We start from the raw sequence: 19191 nt of genomic DNA, 5'->3' as shown, positions 1-19191 counted from the left end.
TGTTATGTAGGTACTTATATAGAGTATTTGATCATACTGGTATCAACTTTCTAAAAACTAAACCTGTCTGGAAAGTATCAGCGCTGAAAATTTTACCCCCATCTGAATGGGGCTTAAATTTGAGAAAATAGAGAAAGAAAGAAAAAATTCTCCCAAATCGTTGGAAATATAACATTTCAGTTTAAGACCGTGGTAAAATCAATAAAACAAAGCATTAAATAAAGATAATTTATTAAAACAACAACTTTTATTAAGTTAATGTTTTTATTTCACTACGTCTTAAAAATATATAATAGCTCCATATTACGAGAGAATCTAAATTAATCAATATGGTAAGAAGGAACATTGTTAAAGAAATAATAAGTACATAATCAGTTTAGTACAAACCCAAGGAAAGTTACATAAATATGTATCAAGTCAATCAATTAATAATATATTTCAGATAAAACTAAAAAAGTTACAACAAAACTAAAATAGATAAAAAATTGAAGAATTTTTAATAATAACTGCACAAATATTAGGTACATAATAATATATTAAAAACAGGTGTATCTTTGGCAGGCGATACCATAATAATATTATAATAATATGTAAATCCTATAAATTGTTTTTTTTAACTAAATGGGTTTGGATTAAATGTATAGAAGACGTCAACTACTTTAAGGCAAATACATATATATATTGTTACAATCACAGGATACATATTAATTATGCTTTTGTTCTTTCTCACATAAAACACATCGTAACAAGAAAACTAGGACTGCTAAAATAATCAGCATGATATGGACAACTATTTTGAAGGCAAAATAAGACAAGACAAATTTTTCGCCTCCATTACCAACAGACCAGGGTATCGATTCTGCAATCCAGGCGATCGCAATCGCCGTCGAAAGTACATACATCGGTCTACATTCTTATTCTTGAGTTTCGTCTAAGGTACATAATTCCACTCGAAAATGAGTGGGTCGAACCATTCGTTGTTCGAGTGGAATTACTTCATCGAGAAACCAAGCCCAGGTGAATTGCATGACCAAGTTTGAAATGTCATCTTTAACATGATAAAGGTTATTATCAACATTTTCGGCAATTAGTCGACGACTAGCTCTAACAGATATTTGACAGTTGACCTCGATTAATATTTGCTAGATTTATCAAAACTTCCACACCCTTTGTTAAACTTATCCATATGTGCGGGTAGGTTTGTTTTATTCTACTAACAAGTGTTCAAAACATTTCACGAATTAAAAAAATTACATTATTGCACCAATTAGTCTTGAAAATTAAAATAATATTTTTTAAATACTTCAATCATAATACTGAACAATGTTAAACATACAAATTTATTTACAGGTTTAATTGGAGCAGTAATTTTTAAAAATTTTATATCGTTGCATGTAAACTTGCTAGTGTAAAAAACACACACAGAATCGATATGATAAAAGGGGCCAGAATTATGCTTTATCCAATGGAATAAAAATTAGCACTTATTTTGCTGTTTGGATGTCAAATTCTAATCTAATCCAGTTGTACCGTTTTTTAAACTACTCAAAGTGTGATATGCTTAGTAAGTTGTGTTTTATGAGACAAAGTTATATAAATACCTGAATATTATTGTATACATAATAATATTCTTACGATAACAATTATTATTTTTCCCACACTCCATCCCTGCTACTGCAAAATGTGAAAAGAAGTTAAATAAATAAAAAGGTATGGAGCGTAGAAAGCTAAAGCGGGTGTAAAGGTCCTTAATTATCTAAAGAAGGTATTAAAATTAAAGGAAATGTGGGGATAATAGATTGACAAAAACTATACAAAACAACGCAGCTACTTTACACTTATCCAAATTGCATGGAAAGAAAAAATGATATCACATCTTTAAAATACTTAACATTATGATTTTGGCAAATTTATAAATTCCTAAGAGGATATAAAATGTCAGCATGAGAAGCAAACATTATTTTAACTAACCGAGGCTTGCTGAAATATATTTACAATTAAAATAGGTACACAGAAACGTAAACATTGACTTACGCTAAATGTCGGTAAAACAAATAATGAATCAATAGATAAAAATGCAAATGAAATTAGTTAAGAAAGGTTTTGAATCGGCAGCAAATTACTAGAAGCAAACTTGTTTTGAAAGAAATTACGCAAACAGTTTGTTCAAAGGTAAAAGCAAATGTCTACTTTCAGATCTTTATACTTAACAGGTATAGAAACAATGATAGATGATTCATGATGTTTAAAATTAGATGATTGATTATTTCATTGAAATAAATAAGTTTTACAAATAAAATATCAAATAGTAAATGCTGTATAAGCAATAATACATTTGTAGTAACAGTTTAAAATTATTTAGCTGTACAGTTCCGATGACAACCCATCTCAACATTTATTTGTTTGTGCTTGTTTGGAAGATGAATATCTCATTTCATTTCGCGGCGATTTCCTCGGAATGCCGCTGACTCGGTTGTTGGACAATCCGATCACAGGAGGTAGAGATTTGTATCCGCTGTCAGAATTCTCATCGGTGTCCGTGTGGTTTCCATTGCCGTACCCATTTAGAAGATTGCCATCAGTTTTAAAGTAGTTGCATTCATTATGGTCGATACTATTGCTGTGTCCATTGAATATGTTTGAATGGGAATTGTGATGTTTGGTTGAACGCGTGTCACTTTCGTTGAGGGGTATTCTAATATTTAACCTTGGTGTTTCAGGATTGTTGAAGACTAGTTTGAATCCGTTGGTCTTGTTTTCTGTGTTGACGGCTATGTTATTACTAAAAACATTGTGATTGTTGAAGTTTTCTATTGATTTTGATCTGGACGAGTATAAAGACCGACTTCTTAACGATCGTTCGGTTGGTTCCTTCTTTTGACCATTTTGTTTGCTGGCTATAGCTTGGAGGTATCTAGATCCGATTCGGCAGTTGGTTTTGACGTGAATTGAGTTGTCTGATGTTGGAGTGGTGTTGATAGCAGATTCCGGGTAGCTCTGGGTGCTGTTAGGGGAGCGGGTGTAGGAGGTGTGGGTGGACTTCTCGCAGTCACTGTTGTTGGGGGAAGAGACGGAACTGGAGAATGGTTTCCGCAGTCGGGGGGTGGAGCTGCCGGTGGGTGGATGCTGTTGGTGGTAGTCATTCGGGGAAGAAAGCTTGCTAGGTTTCCATTGCTCATTCCAACTGTAAAATACATCAGATTTAGTCAGGCAACAAACACATTCAAATTATTACGGTTTTAGAGGAAACTAACAACTTCTCATTAAATGCATAATCACGGGCGAATGGAAAGGTAAATAACACATATAAGCAAAAATTTAACTTCTTTGTTAGATAGTCAGATTAACATGATCAATTTTTTAGTACAATGCAGTGTACTTAATCGGTCATTTTATTGATCACCGGTATTATTCGTTCAATAAGCCACTTGCATGTTTTCTATAAAGACTTGGAGAAAATCGAGTGGAGAGATCTTTCTAAGATTTCGAAAATGTTACTAGAAAGAATTAGAAACAAATAGAATTTTAACACTTTTCGATATTTTATTATTTTTATTTTGACATTGTATGACTACACGGGCATTAGCCTATTATGGTAGTTGAAAATTGTAATATTTAACAAATACATAAAATAAAAGAGAAAAAAAAAAAAAAACAGTTTTTTTAGCATGAGAAATCATCATATAAAAAATAGCCAGTTAAAACCCACACTGATTTAAAAAAATATATATAGTCAAACTGAAAGTTCCATTGACTTCGATGCTTCATTTCACGGTATAATGAAAAATATTTTTATTATTAACCTTTTGAACGCGTTATTTGCTCCGTTTTATCTAAACCCGTACGCGGTACATATTTTCAAATACCTATGCACGCAATTAAATGTCAAATTATAGCATTCTGGCATGATTTATTGGACTATATAGACAGAACAGATTATTCTCCACAGTATGAAAACAAATCCTCGTGTGTCAACACTCTTAGATGTTTATAAAAACAAAAACATAAAATTTCATACAAAGACGTACTGTATCTTTTGAATGTGGTCCCGCCATTCACTCGGCGTCATAAATAAACCACTCTCGGTGTGTGTGTACTTAGGCCACTGCGTTGATAGACACAAGTTGGACACCATGATCACTTATCATTTTTAGTTATGAAAAGTTGTGAATGACATACTAGTACTAACGCCATCCGTTGACAAAAATGTAAACTAAAGGACTAAAAGGCGCGAAGAGGCGCACTTGATTATCGATCTTTTTTATGAAATACAATTTTATTTTTGAGAAATTTTTGTAAACTAAAGGACTAAAAGGCGCGAAGAGGCGCACTTGATTATCGATCTTTTTTATGAAATACAATTTTATTTTTGAGAAATTTTTGTAGATGTCAGCATCGTGATAGTTCTACGAATGTCCAAGTGAGCAAGAAATACATTTATGACGAAAGAGCGCTGGAATATCGGCCGTCAAAGTTCCCGTATCAACTGTTGTTACGGCAAAAAGTCTATACTCACACGCGGCTGTATCAACAGTTGATACGGGAACTTTGACGGCCGATATTCCAGCGCTCTTTCGATACGGCCGCGTGCAAAGAGTTAAGTAATGTTGCACAAAGAAACTATAAAGTGTGTACAGCGCACAAACTTCAGGAGGTGATTCTGCATGATGGTAGAAGTATAAAGGAAAAATAACTTTTTTAGAAATGGAAAAATATTTTTCTATAGAAGAATATTATTTTGTCCATACAAAAAATTCAACTTTTCTACTTGAAAACTACAAATGACGAAATTTTGAAAAAAGTGTTTTTTTCTATTTTACTTGTACTATCACATAGAATCACCTCCAGAAGTTTGTGTACTTTACCACCGGACTTTAAGTATTATTACCATCTCTGACCCTACAGTAATTAATGAATCCATATTTAAATAATAAAACACAACATATATTCCACTCCCTGGCAGATTTTTGACAAATATTATGACGTGAAGTTTGTATGTTTCTTTCTCTTCTGACTTAGAATATACATATATTTTCGCAATTTTTTCCATCTAAAAAAAATTACAAATTTACAAAAAATAACAACAGTTTCAAAAAAAAATTTATTTTTATTTTTTATTAATTCCATAGAAAATAAAAAATAAGATCTTTTTATTTTGAATGTTGAAAAAATATTATTAATTTTTTAAAGAGCTTTGTAGATATAAACCAAATAAGGGTAATTTTAAAAACTTCAGTACCTATTAGGAAAAAGAGAAAAACTTAAAACTTAGATCTAAATGTACTTCACTTACCCTTACGGCCTGAGGAAGCAGCGTGTAACACACAAAAATATTTCCATGACCAAAATAATCAGTCTAACCACCATAATAATGTCATACAGTGTAATACATAACGTCTTTAAAACCTTTAAAGTTATAGACTTTTTTAACAATGACTTTTTGAACTCACAGTTAAATATATTTTTTTTTTGCTACTGACATCACCATTATCATACAATAGATTATAAATTGATCTATTTTTAGTAAATACATTGGTTAATGAACATGTAAAAAAAAAACACCAAAAAAAAATTAAGCAAGTATTGTTCAAAAATTGCACTCCTTACAAAAGAAGATAACTAATGCATCAATATTAACTTATAAAAAATGTACACGGCCGAATCGAATATATTACAGAGTATAAATTGTAAATTTTTGTAAATGGCCAATATACATGTATAATTTTTGTAAATTATGTAACAAGTAGGAAAATTTAGACACAGTAAAAAACATTGGTAAAAAATGATACTTAAAACATAATATATTATATTCTCACGTAGAAATAAATAATTAAACACACATTGTATACGGTGACCAGGTATCTCATCAAAATGACAGTTCAAAACACCTAAAAAGGTGACATAAACTAATTAACTAGGTAACTATTTAACCTAGTTTTTGTTTCATCACTTTTAATAACTCTTATCACTTTTTAAAGGTATATTTAATTGTAATTTTGATGAAATATCATGGAACCATTGTATACATGACTAATTACCTCTTAAAACCTAATTATATTTGTTACTAACACAGATGAATTATTATTTTTTAAAGTATTGGTGGCACTGTTAATTGATCGTTATTTATTACACAACACAATTAGGTACCTAATTAATGAAATAAAAACCACACAACATGCAAAAGCTTCAATACCTTGCGGGATTTTTAACCATAGTACTTTATTAACGAATGCAATAATATTACAAATTATGATTCATTTAAAATCACAGCATTTTCCAGTTAGTTAAAATGAGCATTCTTTTTTAAGGTTTTTATTAGAATTTAAAACTCTCAGAAATTGTATTAAATACACATAATACACCTATTCAATTAAGCTATATTTATATACTTTTGGTCTTTCTAAAATGATGATCCCTGTTTCAATTATATATTATATATGAACACCGAATATGTAGGTATTTTGTTTAAAACATTTTACTAACATTTAACTCCTTTAAGGACTAAGTATTTAAGCGTAGGTAGCTACTGACATCTAAAAAATTAAGTGTAGAAATAAACATTTAAGATTTCATCTTTTCTGGATAGATCACACGCAATACAGAAGGCACCAGTTGAGATGGTTTCACTTTAATCTATTTATACCAAGTTTGTCCAGTTAAATTAAAAAAAACCAGTAATATCTATTAAGTGACAAATATTATCATAAAAACTGAACTAAAATCTTGATAATGAACTCGTCACTTAACCCTTGGAGTACCAGCCAAAATGTGGAGCGGCCCGTCATGCGTCATTCTTTTTCATAATATCTTACTTGTTTTCGCAAAATAATCTTTTTGTAAGTTTTTATTTATTTTTAGTACAGGAAATACATATTTACATTTCTTTTTTTTCTCTTTAATGTTATAAAAATAATATAATATTAAGAACAAATATGAAAATGCTCTAGTTTTATTATATTTCCAGCTAAATAAATTTTCTTTCCTGTACATAAATACAGTGCTGTGATTTTTGAATATGAAAAATTATGACATTTGACATGGAATTTGCGATGCGCTTTTCACAGATTAATAATCAAGGCTTGCAAGTGACGACACGACAAGCTAGATAATATTAAGATCGATAATTTCCTTGACGAGCGAATAAAATCCAGGCAAGTGCGGTGAGTTGTACTGATTCTCTGGCATTCCAAGAGTTAATAGATATTGCTGACGAAAAGACGAATTATTTCATGTTTCCCTTTGATAGTAATGACGATAATAATATTATTAACTTTTCAATTGGTTAACAGTTTTAAAATAAGCGTAAAAGCAAAGCTGGTTGCTCGATTGAACCAAGCAAAAAACAGTTATAAAGTTTCTTTTGGGTTTTAGTTACTATATTAACAAACAGTTTACAATGAAAAAATATTTCAGTAAAATTGAGAAGTACTCAGGAAGATCGATATATGTCACCGATTGTTAGAAGACTTTGATAGGGACAAATTAAAAGGCACACGCAGGTGTTGAAATAGTTAGTATGAAGGGTTAAGGGTTAGTTCTCGTCACATCCTTTGTAGCAAGAGTCCCTGTCATTGAAAAGATTGGAGGAGTGGTAAAACAGATGCAATAAGCACAGGAGGTTCACGGAACACAGAAGGCAGACAGCCAGCAAGCAATCAAGCCACTGTACCTGATTCATTGAACTTTGCCCTCGAATTCCTCTAGCCGAGTCGTCCCCGAGGTGAAAACTGCTCATTTCATGTCCCCAACGTGTATTATTTTGTCAAATCCAATTATATTTGTTTTGGGCATCAATGCAGCGTGCAGAATATTACAGGAGTTTCATTAAACAATGTGTGGGATTCATAGTGCTCTAATACATCTAAACGCAATTTACATCGGGTAGTTACATACACATACAAAGCGTCTCACATATGAGTTACGCCTGCCGTGTTTACGGAGGTTTGACTCACTTTGAGTCATCACCAGTTTTCAAGAGGTTAAAAGATGATGATTTTAATAATGGAAAGCTGCTTAGAACAAAAGTTATAAGCGTAAGTTAATAATGAATGATGAAATAAATCAAAACAACAAACTAGGAATCAGATTTCGTATGTTTAGGGGAAGCAGATTCATGATTGAAAATGAGTTAAATGTTGAAGATATGAAATTATTCAATCGATTGATAAGCTCACTTCCCTTTTGTATAATGCGTCGAATCACATTATTTCTGGGTCCAATGATTCTTATGTCAACCGTTTTATTGACCAGGGGAAGATGATAGTTGAAGGTGAAAAGATGGCTTCGGTGACCGAAAGAGTTCGGAGCAAAGGTAAAACTGCAATGCGGTAATGGAAGACGGGCAAAGTGTGGAACATGATGAGAGATAGAGTCGTGAATGAAATGATAAGCTCGTCCGAAAAACCTAAAATCAATGAGAACTGTGCTTTACTCAATGGCGAACAGTATTATCAGATAGCGGGTTAAATCTGTAATTGAATGGGGTTAGCTTTGTATCAGATGGGATGATATTTGAAGAAATTGTCTACATACCTGACTAATCCTCCTGTGTGTGTATCGGAAGAAAGGCTCTGGAGTAAATTCTGTCCCTGTGAAAGAGGCCGCAACTGAAAATACAAACAGGAATATAAATAAGCAAACAAATATAAACTAGAACTCTTGTTCGCCAAAATATATGTAAATTATAATTTTGTACCAATACATACATCATCAATACTCTGTAGTTAAAAACAATCGACTAGAGTTACAATATTTCCCATGATTTCACTAATTCATCTAAGGCAGAGGTCTACAAACTTTTTTGTCCCGAAGAACAGATGCCGATTTTTTCTGTTTTGGGTAGACCCCAGTGATGGTTTGTATGGAGGGTGGCTAGGGAATTTCGAGAATATACTTCATATCACCTTAACGCATTTCGGACAAAAATTTCCCTGTTTGTCTCTGACATTCGTATTTATAAATGAAGAATTCAAAATATCATACAAGTTTGGTCAAATGTTGGTATTGAGCGCATGGGCGCAACGCATTGCTACAAATATCAAATGTACAAGTTTCACTTTCATAGACCCCCATTTACATCTCATGTACATTCAATTTTTTTTTTTGCAGGTCTAAATTGAACCCCGAGGGTGGATATAGACCACTGAGGGAATGAATGATCTATGGTGTCAATTGTCAATATCTCGCCATGATGGCAAGAAGACTCAAACATCACATTGCAGAATCAGGATACTATGAAAAATACCCAATGACAACCCTAGAGAACTTTATTAAAAGCACTGGGCTACTGTTAAGGAATAAAGCAAAATACTGAAGTTATAATAGCTGCAAAGCATACTGGGCTTATGCACTTAGTGCAGATGAAATACCAAGGAAATCAAATGTTCTGTTGAGGGTATGTGATGTTTCGTATTTTTTAAGTTACCCTTTCTGTCTGTGTTGCCACGTTGCACATGTCATCACTGGGGAGGCCGTTGCAGCGGCTGTGGTCTCCATTGGGGGAGTTGTCCTGGGATATTTTGCTCATCTGCTGCTGAAGAAGTTTCACCATTCTTTCCCTTTCTTCAAGTTGGCTCTGTTAAAGAAACAGTTGATTAAATATTGGGGGACACGTAGATTTGATACGTGGGATGTATAAAAGATAGTCCCCGACATAACTCCCGTGACGTTGTAGCAGGAAACGCCTTATCCAGCTCTCCCAGCAGAAGGAAGGGCGGCCCGTTCTTCAGCGAGTACCATGACTGGTCACATTGAATGTCCAACGTGTTGAGTATTTCAGTGTATCTACGTATGTTACCTGCAGGAAGACGAGCTGTCTCCGTAGATCGGCAACCTCCTCGTGTGGCTCCGGTGGTGGTGGAGGAGGAGACGCCTCGCCCAGTTCTCCCAGCAGATGGAGGGACGGCCCGTTCTTCAGCGAGTACCATGTCTGGTCACGCTGAATGTCTAACGGGTTGAGAGTTTCGGTCTGAAATGGAAAACTAATGTTCAATATTTAAACAAATTTACAAACTGATTTCAGAAGACGGTTTTACACAGGGCCTTAAGTGCAATATTTTCGGAGGTTTGACTCATATTTGAGTCATAACCAGAATTCGAAGAGACAAAAAATTATGATATTTAAATAGACCGATGGGCAATACACGTAGATTGGGTTGTTTTGCAGATTCATTTTCTGGTTCTGTGAAAGTCCTATTCAAGTTCTGTTATTATATCATTATAGTCTAGTTGCTTGACAGAACATGAATTTTGTTTTCACAGAACTTAAAAATTAAATTTGAAATTCTAAGAATTGTTATTAATGTCTCTAATTCAACTTCGTCTCTAATTCAGGACGGGTTGTTTCTTAGTGGGTACCTACGAACTAAGGGAGTGTATTTCAGCACATAAATATTGTATATATAGTAAGTATGAAATGCTGACCCCATCACTTTTCTGAACTAATTCTCTCAGTGTGTAATATTTTGATTGCAGTATATTGAATCAATTATATACCATTAGTGTCACCTGTGAAGGGTAGGTTATAGTATTTATGAAAGGTTCTCGCCTCTGCTATTTATTTGTTGTTAAGTCGCGTCGGCAAAAACAATTCCTGTATTGCTGCCTGTTGAATTTGAAATGTCAATGTATTTTGTCAACAGTGTTTCATATAAAAGACTATAGTATAGGATCCCTTACAGAACGACCGTCACCGAGATGTTTATTTGATGAAACGTATTTTATATTTAATTTAATATGTCAATAAATATATTGTATATCGGTTGCCTAGCAAATTTTAGTCCAGGGTATGATTAATTAATAATTTAAAAAAAAAAAAATTTTAAACATTTCACCGGTTTGATTATTATAGAAATTCTATACCAATCGAAAGTATGAAACCCATAGAATATGCAAACGTTAGGTTGCCTACTCTTTTCCGGTCACAACTCTCAGGTTGCCATGTATAAACAGGTAAATCGAAAAAGCAATTTGCACCGGTCTGATTATTGAATAAAAATTATATGAAATTATAGATTATTTCATTATGAACACGATGGTATAAGGTTGCCTGCTAAAAATCAGTCCCGAATTCCGGTTGTCGAATTTTGAAAACTAAAACTTTTTGAAAACATGCCGCGAATTCTCGTGTGCGACTGAGAGGTCCCAACCAACCATCCCATGCGATAGAAGAGGACAAAGCATAGCAGTTATCCGTCCATTAAAACAAAGAGAGTGCGCATGCTATTTGTTCTTGAAAATGAAAAGGATAGCGATAGACTCGTGCACTCTGTGCACTCTAGACTAGATGGTACCTTGCACGAGTAGACCAGGCATTTATTAATTTGTTTTATTAAGGCGATCCACTACGTCGTGTAATATTTTAAATTGAGGCGCTATCAATAACAACCCTTACGTAGATGGCGATAAGGTTTCCGCTTAACACCATCCGCCTGTTTTGATTTATGCAAGAAAAAAACATGGCCAAAAAGTGCCTTTTATTTTATTTTGTGGATGTTCAGGCATAAATATTTAATTCTTTTTCCATCATTTTATAAATAACTTAATTTGCCACATTATACAATAAAATCAAAACCGAAAATGGGTTCGTAAGAAGGAGATTTTGAACTTTAAAGCAGTTTTCATAGGACTTTACATTATTTTTTTCTGGGCTTAAAAAAAGACTTATCTAAATAATACTCGATTATTTCAAAGGCCAAGATGTATTCTACTGATCTGAAACATTTCTAGGCGACCAAATTTTCAAACCAAAAACATGTGATTTTGCATTACTACGTAAGGCATCGCCTTAAAGAAGGGATGAAGAAACGTTTTCATGTGATTCGGAGTTGAAATATTGTCCTTTAAATTTTTACAGTCAGAAATAATACAATAAAATAAATCGTAGTACTTTGTGTAGATCACTTTTTCTCGTTTTTCATTATTTAAAAAAAAATGTATTTTCTTTACATTGACTTTGTAGTTTCATTATTAGGTCACATAGTTGAAATGATTATAAATCTAGAATGTATTTTAAAATGATATAAGAACCAAAAATTTATTTGTCGGTGAATTTTAAAATAATGCAGGCATGCAATTCAAAAGCAGGTAGGTACATAATTGTTTTTAAATAAAAATTAAATAAATAAAATGATATTGTTAATGTCTCACCCTCATCATATTATGTCCCTCATCTGGCTGTAGTTGTTAACGGCAAACAAATCAATAACATGAAATAAAAAACAAAAACAAATAAAAATAAAATATGATAAGCAAGTTAAATGAAAATAAGCAAAGTGGTAAATATAAAAATGATAAAAATATTAATAATTTGGTGAAAAACTTATAAAATGATAATATATTATAAACATGTGTTTTGACAGCTTTTATAATTTTACTTTTATGTCAATGAACACGATATACAGGGTGTCCGGGGGTAAAGTGCACTAACTTCGGGGGGTGATTCAACATGATTTTGGAAGTAGAAATATAAATAACTTTTTTGAAATTTCAACATTTTAAGGTAGTTTTTAGGTAAAAAAACTTGAATTGTTTGCATGCGAAAAAAAGTTGGAATGTCGAAATTTTGTTTTAATCTTTTTTACTTATACCATCGTGCAGAATCACCTCAGAAAGTTAGTGAACTTTACCCCCGGATACCATGTATACAATATTTGTATATCTTTGTTAAAATCACAAACACAAGTTAGGAGTTTTCACAAATGAACAGTTGTTGTTGATATTTTCATTTTAAATAAGCTCCGCACTGCAGGAGTCACTGAGAAAAATAATTTCCCTCGGGTCTTATGTCATCTTCGGAGATACTGTGCGGAGAGTCTTTTTGACGAAATAATGGAGAGAAATTTCTGCGACGGAAAACGCTATGAGGGGTAGGTAGAAATCAGTCAGTGTTATTGCAGCTTATCTTCGACGTAAATTGTACTTGGTAAATTATTATTTGTCCTAATATCTTATTTATAATTTTTCTGTGTCCATCCCTTCTAGTTGGTGGGCACTGTGGGCAGACCTATCCGCCGCCAAGACTCGAACAAACCTCATCCCATGAACCCGGGCAACCCTGCTGAGTCATCAAACGTAGCGCAACTATTTGGGGTGACTTATGGCGGAGGTGTTGGTTATATGAATTAAAATTATTATAAAACATCTATTAAAAATATTTAATAAGCATAAAAACAACTGAAATGAATGATCATGCCGCCTTTCATTATTGCCAAGCGAAATTTCTTAAAATACGTCAAGAATTCAAATTATAAAAAATAACTAATCAAATATATTTTTTTAATTCAACTCTACCTCTTGGAGCACCTTCTTCAACTTGTTCAGCATAGCCTTGATGGCCACTATGTCCTGCTGCATGCAGCCGTGCGCGGCCCGCTCCAGGCGCAGGGCCCCGTCGTCCGGGGGCGCGGGAGGCCCGGTGGTCGGGGGCGCGGGGGCGCGCGCCCTCACCTCGGGCGTGGGGGCGCGGGAGCGGGACAGCAGCCGCGTGCGCACGGGTAGGGCGGCCCTGGAATGAAAGAAAATGGAAGTTATTAATATTATTCCTCAAAAAAGTGTTTTTTTTAAATAAATAGGTACCTCGCAAAAGTTTCAGCTGCTATAAGCCAGTCATAACACCTCTTTTCGACCTCAAAACATACTCTATTATTGGCGAATTACGCCTTGAGTTTTTGTTTAGTTTTCCCCTCAGGGCCTATGTAGTATTTGGGGATGCTGTGAATGAAAGGAGTGAATATGAGTCATGAAGAGACCCCATGTTACGGGAGGGAGGAAACACGGAGGCCGGCAAATCGTTCCACGTTCGAGCTGTTGAACTCATGAACTAGTAGTTGATACTAACCGTTCTCATGTGATCAACCGTGTTGGGTGCGCGTTTTTGTTTCCCGACTATGCACTTGTGCCGAAGGTATAATGACGGTAGTTGCTCGGAGCACCTTCCATTGAAATACCGGTAGAACAAGGTCAGCATTCCCACCTGACGCCTGTGCTCTTAAGATTGCAATCCGTCTGTTAGGACAGGGGAATCTTTCAAGCGGACTGCCCTTACACAGATCCAAGGGTTGACTGTCAAAGGAGTTAAGGAAGAGGAAGTTTAGGATGTACCTGCCTATCCAGATTTGATCACTAAACACTAAATAGGAAACTGAAACATTACTATTGTTACGACTGGTAAAAACATGATTTAAAAAAAACAGCGCCATCTGTTGGATGTAAATGCAACACGCGATATTATTTCTCTATCTGTACAAAAAGACTAAGCCACAGCAACGGGTAAAGGGGTATATACTGACAGAATATGCCAGAGGCCTTAGGGATTAAAAGTGATTTTTTTTAAATAGATAAATAATCTTTTTTGTCACTGCGCCAAAATTTCACTTATTAACTTTTACGTCATTAATTCTATTTACTTGTCGAAGGTAATCCGTACTTCACTCCATAGTAATGTTTCAGTTTTCCATTTAGTGTTGATATAATTTAATGATAATAACCGTTAATAATAATGCTAGCGTTGAGATAGTATTGTATTGTAAATAAATCAATATCTAATATATATATATATATATATTATAAAAAGAAACCCGCGTTTCCCTACCCGCCTAATTTTCTTCATAACCAGCCACTGCCACCCACCGGTGGTTATGGTGGTAGGTAACCCTTGGTGTCACATCGAAAGTAAGAGACTTTGGTGGGGGTGGCTGAGCGTGGGTGGGAGTGGGTGACGAAAATTTGCTTTCTAGCTCATTGTTTTATTATTTGAAGGCCGCGAATGCTTCGGATTATTTTAGAAAGGGACCGCCGACTGTGTCGGTGACTCTGGGAGGTTTCAGAATGTTCATAAAGGTTCTCGAAAGCTCTAGAAGGTTCTGTAAGGAGAAATTTAAAGAAGGTTCTATAAGGTTCCAAACTAAGTGGCGGAGTGTGTCGGTGAGTCTAAAAGGTTCCGGAAAGTTCGAGAATGCTCTTGAAAGTTCTAGAAGGAGCAACAGTAACGCGTGGCGGGGTACAGCTAGTTGCCTATAAATTGAGTAAAGTGCCTATTTCCTCTATTTAAATGTATGCAAATAAATGTTAACAACGTCCAAACTAAAGCACTAATCTTTAATTCATTGTCGTAAGATGCCAAAAGCTTACGAAAGTACCCAACAAGCTCCGCCAAAATTTGTTTACTAATTTGGGCTATTAATTTTCAGATATAATAAAGTATACGAATATTGTGTTTGGAGGTTTTGTCACTGAACAAGGCAGCCTTTGTTTGTATTCTGAGTGAGCAAAGCCTTATTATCAAATGGGGAACAAATGAATGCTAAGGGATGATTTATGAAAATAAGCTTTCAGAAGTTTCATATTGTGAATTTCTAGCGATGTTCTGAGGCTATTTAATAAAATTTTGATCCCCCATGTCGTCGAAAATAATGTATTCATGCTCACGTAAATGTACTAACTGCTATGTAATGCCTTCAAAATTTATCTTTAACTCCACACAGGTGGCCCAGAAGAAAAAAATCCTTAGGGCTTATGTCATTGTTTAGTATTGAAACAGTTTGGGATAATACCTACCATCATATCTACTATCCATTTCCTTCCTTAAAACAGCCTTTTCCATATTGGAAAGAAGATGATTTTTGTTGCATTGTAAATTGTCGCAAGTCAGTGCATTATTCGCATTCATGTAGTGTGGCAAGCAGGTGCAATCGTTGCGTCGTCGTGAATTGGAGTCGTATATTCATATGCTTTGTGCTCTGTTTGCAAAATATCAAATCGTTTAGGAGGAAATTTTCACCCTGTGTACAGTGAAAGTTCGTCGAGAGCCATATTGCAGGGATTCGTGGGAATTCAAGGTAGGCTGTTTCCATCATTCCACATTCCCGTGATTTTCAAACCCAATTGAATGTGCTTTATATTTTCGCATCATTGTTGATTTGGTTTACAGTCCATACCGTGTAATAGAACACGGTACAGTCATCTTTAGGATGCTGTGTGTAGGCTCTTTTTAGGGAAAGGAAGGAGAGAAAGTTCTGGAAAAGAAAAAGGTATGTGCGGTGATTAGGAATGGGGATCAATGTGTCCAGGAGTGACGGACCTATGAATCTATCCCTCTCACTACTAGACAAACCTCACCCCATGAACCCTGGCACCACTGCCAAGTCACCAGCGAATCACTCGGGGTGACCTGATGGATGAATCACAAAACTTTAAAGCCATAAGTAAACTCAACCTGTATATTTAAAAAATACTGAATCGCAACATTTCGTATTATTATCTTGTATGTATAAAAAGGTGCGTTAATTAACTAATGAAAGTTAAATTAATATGTTCTTTCGATGCCACTAAGTACCTACACTTATCCCAAGAGCCGATATCTCTTAATAATTTTATTTTTCCTTTCGCACGCAGAACAAACATAAATCGATAGTTGATATTCCCTCTCTCCTGACCTACTTAATATATTTTAGATTTTGGTGGAATTATTTTATAAAATGTGGATTTTTCGTAACGAAATAAATATAAACTCAGTCGAGTTTGTTGAAATACGATTCTAGTATTTGCTGACAAACATCGCTTAGTTCCCAATAGTTTGATCAATAAACCCAAAGCTAGCTAACTATTTATATAATAAATACCCCAGTAAAAACTGAATATAGTTATTTCACATTCCAAAAACTAAAATCGAGAGATTACAATCCTTTCAATAATTATTTCTAATAATCGTTTTGTGTCTAGACCTAGAGAGAGAAAGTATATGGAAAACAAAGCAAAATAAGTGACGCAAAATTGAGATGAAAACAGAGTAATTTTTTTCTTCACAAAATAAAACTGTTATTGTTGTGAAGTCGGTTACTCTATCATAGTGAAATAATGCCAAAGAAATACATCGCAATACTATTTGATTCTGATCAACATTAAATTTTGTGGATGTTTCGTAAGTTTTTATTTTTCCTAGGTGGAAAACATAACAGAATGTGGAGACTTGGGTTGCACAATCTATAGAAAACCTCTAAACACACAAACCGATGAAGGAATGTCTACAATAAAAAGAGGACTGAGGTAAAAGGGGATTGAATATAAACTTATTGTTATTTATTGTATAAAGCCAATGAGAGTATTTAGCAGTGCTGCACACAGGGGAATTCCCAGAGGGAATTAATTTCCCTTTGAAGATGCGGTGTAGTGGGTCTTTTTAATGAAAGGAAGAAGATGAAGTTAAAGGAAGCAAAAAGGCACGAGGGGTAGGTAGGAATTTGGAGGGTCAGCGTATCCAAGAGTGACGGAAGGAAGAATTCATCAGTCCTCACCGCGGTGTAAGGCGGTTGGTCGAAAGCATCGACCAATAAATTAAATCGATGGTCCAGAGAGTCTGGCGGGAGAGGTCAAAGGAGATCCGGCAAGCCGACGCATCCACTGTCAAAACCAGGATAAACCTTACCCCATGAACCCGTTCACCCCTGCTAAGTCAACAAAAGTAGCGAACCACTTGGTATAATCACATATGTATCCCACATACAATATCTATATACACACAAAACTACGACACAAAACAGCAAAAACACAAGCAGATCTAGAAGGAGGCAAAACTGTGGGAGCAATTTGGCTTAGGGCCAGATTTGATTAGAGTGCAATGGTTACCCCGCAATTGTGGTTTCTTCAACCCCAACCGAAAACTAAATAGGCGAATTTAAATGATGCAATTAAATCGGATATTCTAACGAAAACATTAAAATGTTCAATCATGGTAAAATCGAGTAAGATCCAAGACTTCTGAGGTCAGCGCAAAAAAGATGAGTTTTCTCTTGAAACCAGTGGAGCCTATCATATAGCGCAGGATGAGACATCAAATCCAAACAGACCAAAATGGTCACTGAACATATGTGTACGGGAGTGAAATTTGGCCACCCGGAAAAACCGTTCATTGGAAACTGGTCAATTCTTTGGAATAAAGGAGACAGCAAAAACTCATCGAAAAACTTTTGAAACGATAATACCTACTTTATAAATGCAAATATCTGCCCCGATTATAAACACTGTAAGGCAATCCAAACGTTGTTGGTTCGAGCGTGAGGGGGAATCGAAACAAACAAAAATATAATGAAACGTAGTGGTGTTTTTAAGAAAGCGATGAGCACTTGCAAATTTTATGATTAAGTTTGACGGATATCTTTGCAAAAAATAAGCATGGCTTAATAATGTAAGCCAATGTATTTAATGCCTTGGCAGCAAAAGCCATTTACTCTGTGAAAAGCGAGCATTAACTCCAGACTATAAATTTTGTGAAATTTATAATACAAAAAAGTGATCCATAATGAAAACGTTTCTGAGCACCGAAGATATTAATTGATAGTCGTGCATTGTGGGCGTGTACGTGTTTGAAAAACTTGATCGAACATTTTCAAATGTAGAAATTATTTTTGAACAGATAATCAATTTTATTAGGGTCTTAGGGTTGAAAGTACAACAGTAGTTGCCTTTCAAATCGGTATTACACGGAGAAAAATTATTATTGCTGATTTATTAAAATCATGTTAAAATGGGATTGCAGGCCGTTTCCTAATAAACTTTCAGTACATTAATAATACAGCGGAACACATGTTTATGCACCTGCGTTTGTCCTGATAATATACAATGACAAAATGCGAAAATATTAGAATTTTTACAAACACGTGTTAGACATCGCAATAACACATTCGTGTTTTCCTGAAAGTTTTTTTGGAAACCTATCAATTCATTCGTTAAAGGCCTGCGATCTCGTTTTTAACCGGATTACAAATATTTTTAAGAAATTTTTAAAAATTGATCTATATTTTATATCATTACACGGATAAAACTCACTGATATGAAATATTGTTCATTCATTAAAAATCTGGTAACATTCACTTCCTGTTAAAAATGGCACTGCAGGCCTACAACGAATGAATTGAAAAATTTCATAATAAACTATCATTAAAGCACGAATATGTTGTGAGGAAGTCGAAACACGTGTTCTTAAAAATAAAAATTGGTTCAGATATATTCTGAATGACTAATATTTCATCAGGAAATGGGAAGCAGTCTAATTGTAGACTGTATTTTGATTTTAAAAAAGCCGTTCACATTTATCTCTGTATAAGTTTGCTCCGTGTACAGATTACACTTCCAAAGATTAATGGTTCATTGTTTCCGAGTTTGGGGTGAATGTTTGACATTTCGGATGCCCACGTT

General features: G+C 34.4%; 1 protein-coding gene across 10 annotated transcripts in view; it reads right to left on the bottom strand.

Annotated features, from left to right (window-relative positions):
* Window positions 1–313: 313 nt before the first annotated feature.
* Window positions 314–19191, bottom strand: part of LOC149423210 (uncharacterized) — a 205508-nt gene continuing 186630 nt past the window's right edge. For 6 of the 10 annotated variants that reach the window (XM_089632574.1, XM_089632579.1, XM_089632575.1 and 3 more), the window contains 6 exons: window positions 13291–13504; window positions 12148–12174; window positions 9797–9967; window positions 9425–9574; window positions 8533–8606; window positions 314–3184 (listed from right to left, as the gene is read on the bottom strand). In XM_089632574.1, coding sequence (XP_089488700.1) covers window positions 2389–3184; window positions 8533–8606; window positions 9425–9574; window positions 9797–9967; window positions 12148–12174; window positions 13291–13504 — 1432 coding nt within the window. In that variant the 3' untranslated portion in view covers window positions 314–2388. The other 4 variants (XM_089632583.1, XR_016302279.1, XM_089632582.1 and 1 more) reach the window with 4 other exon arrangements.

This window comes from Hesperophylax consimilis, chromosome 6 (assembly GCF_061612785.1).
Source record: "Hesperophylax consimilis isolate HC1 chromosome 6, BYU_Hcon_1.0, whole genome shotgun sequence".
NCBI lineage: Eukaryota > Metazoa > Arthropoda > Insecta > Trichoptera > Limnephilidae > Hesperophylax > Hesperophylax consimilis.
The sequence above is the reverse complement of the archived record's forward strand: the minus strand, read 5'-3'. Positions and strand labels throughout refer to the sequence as shown.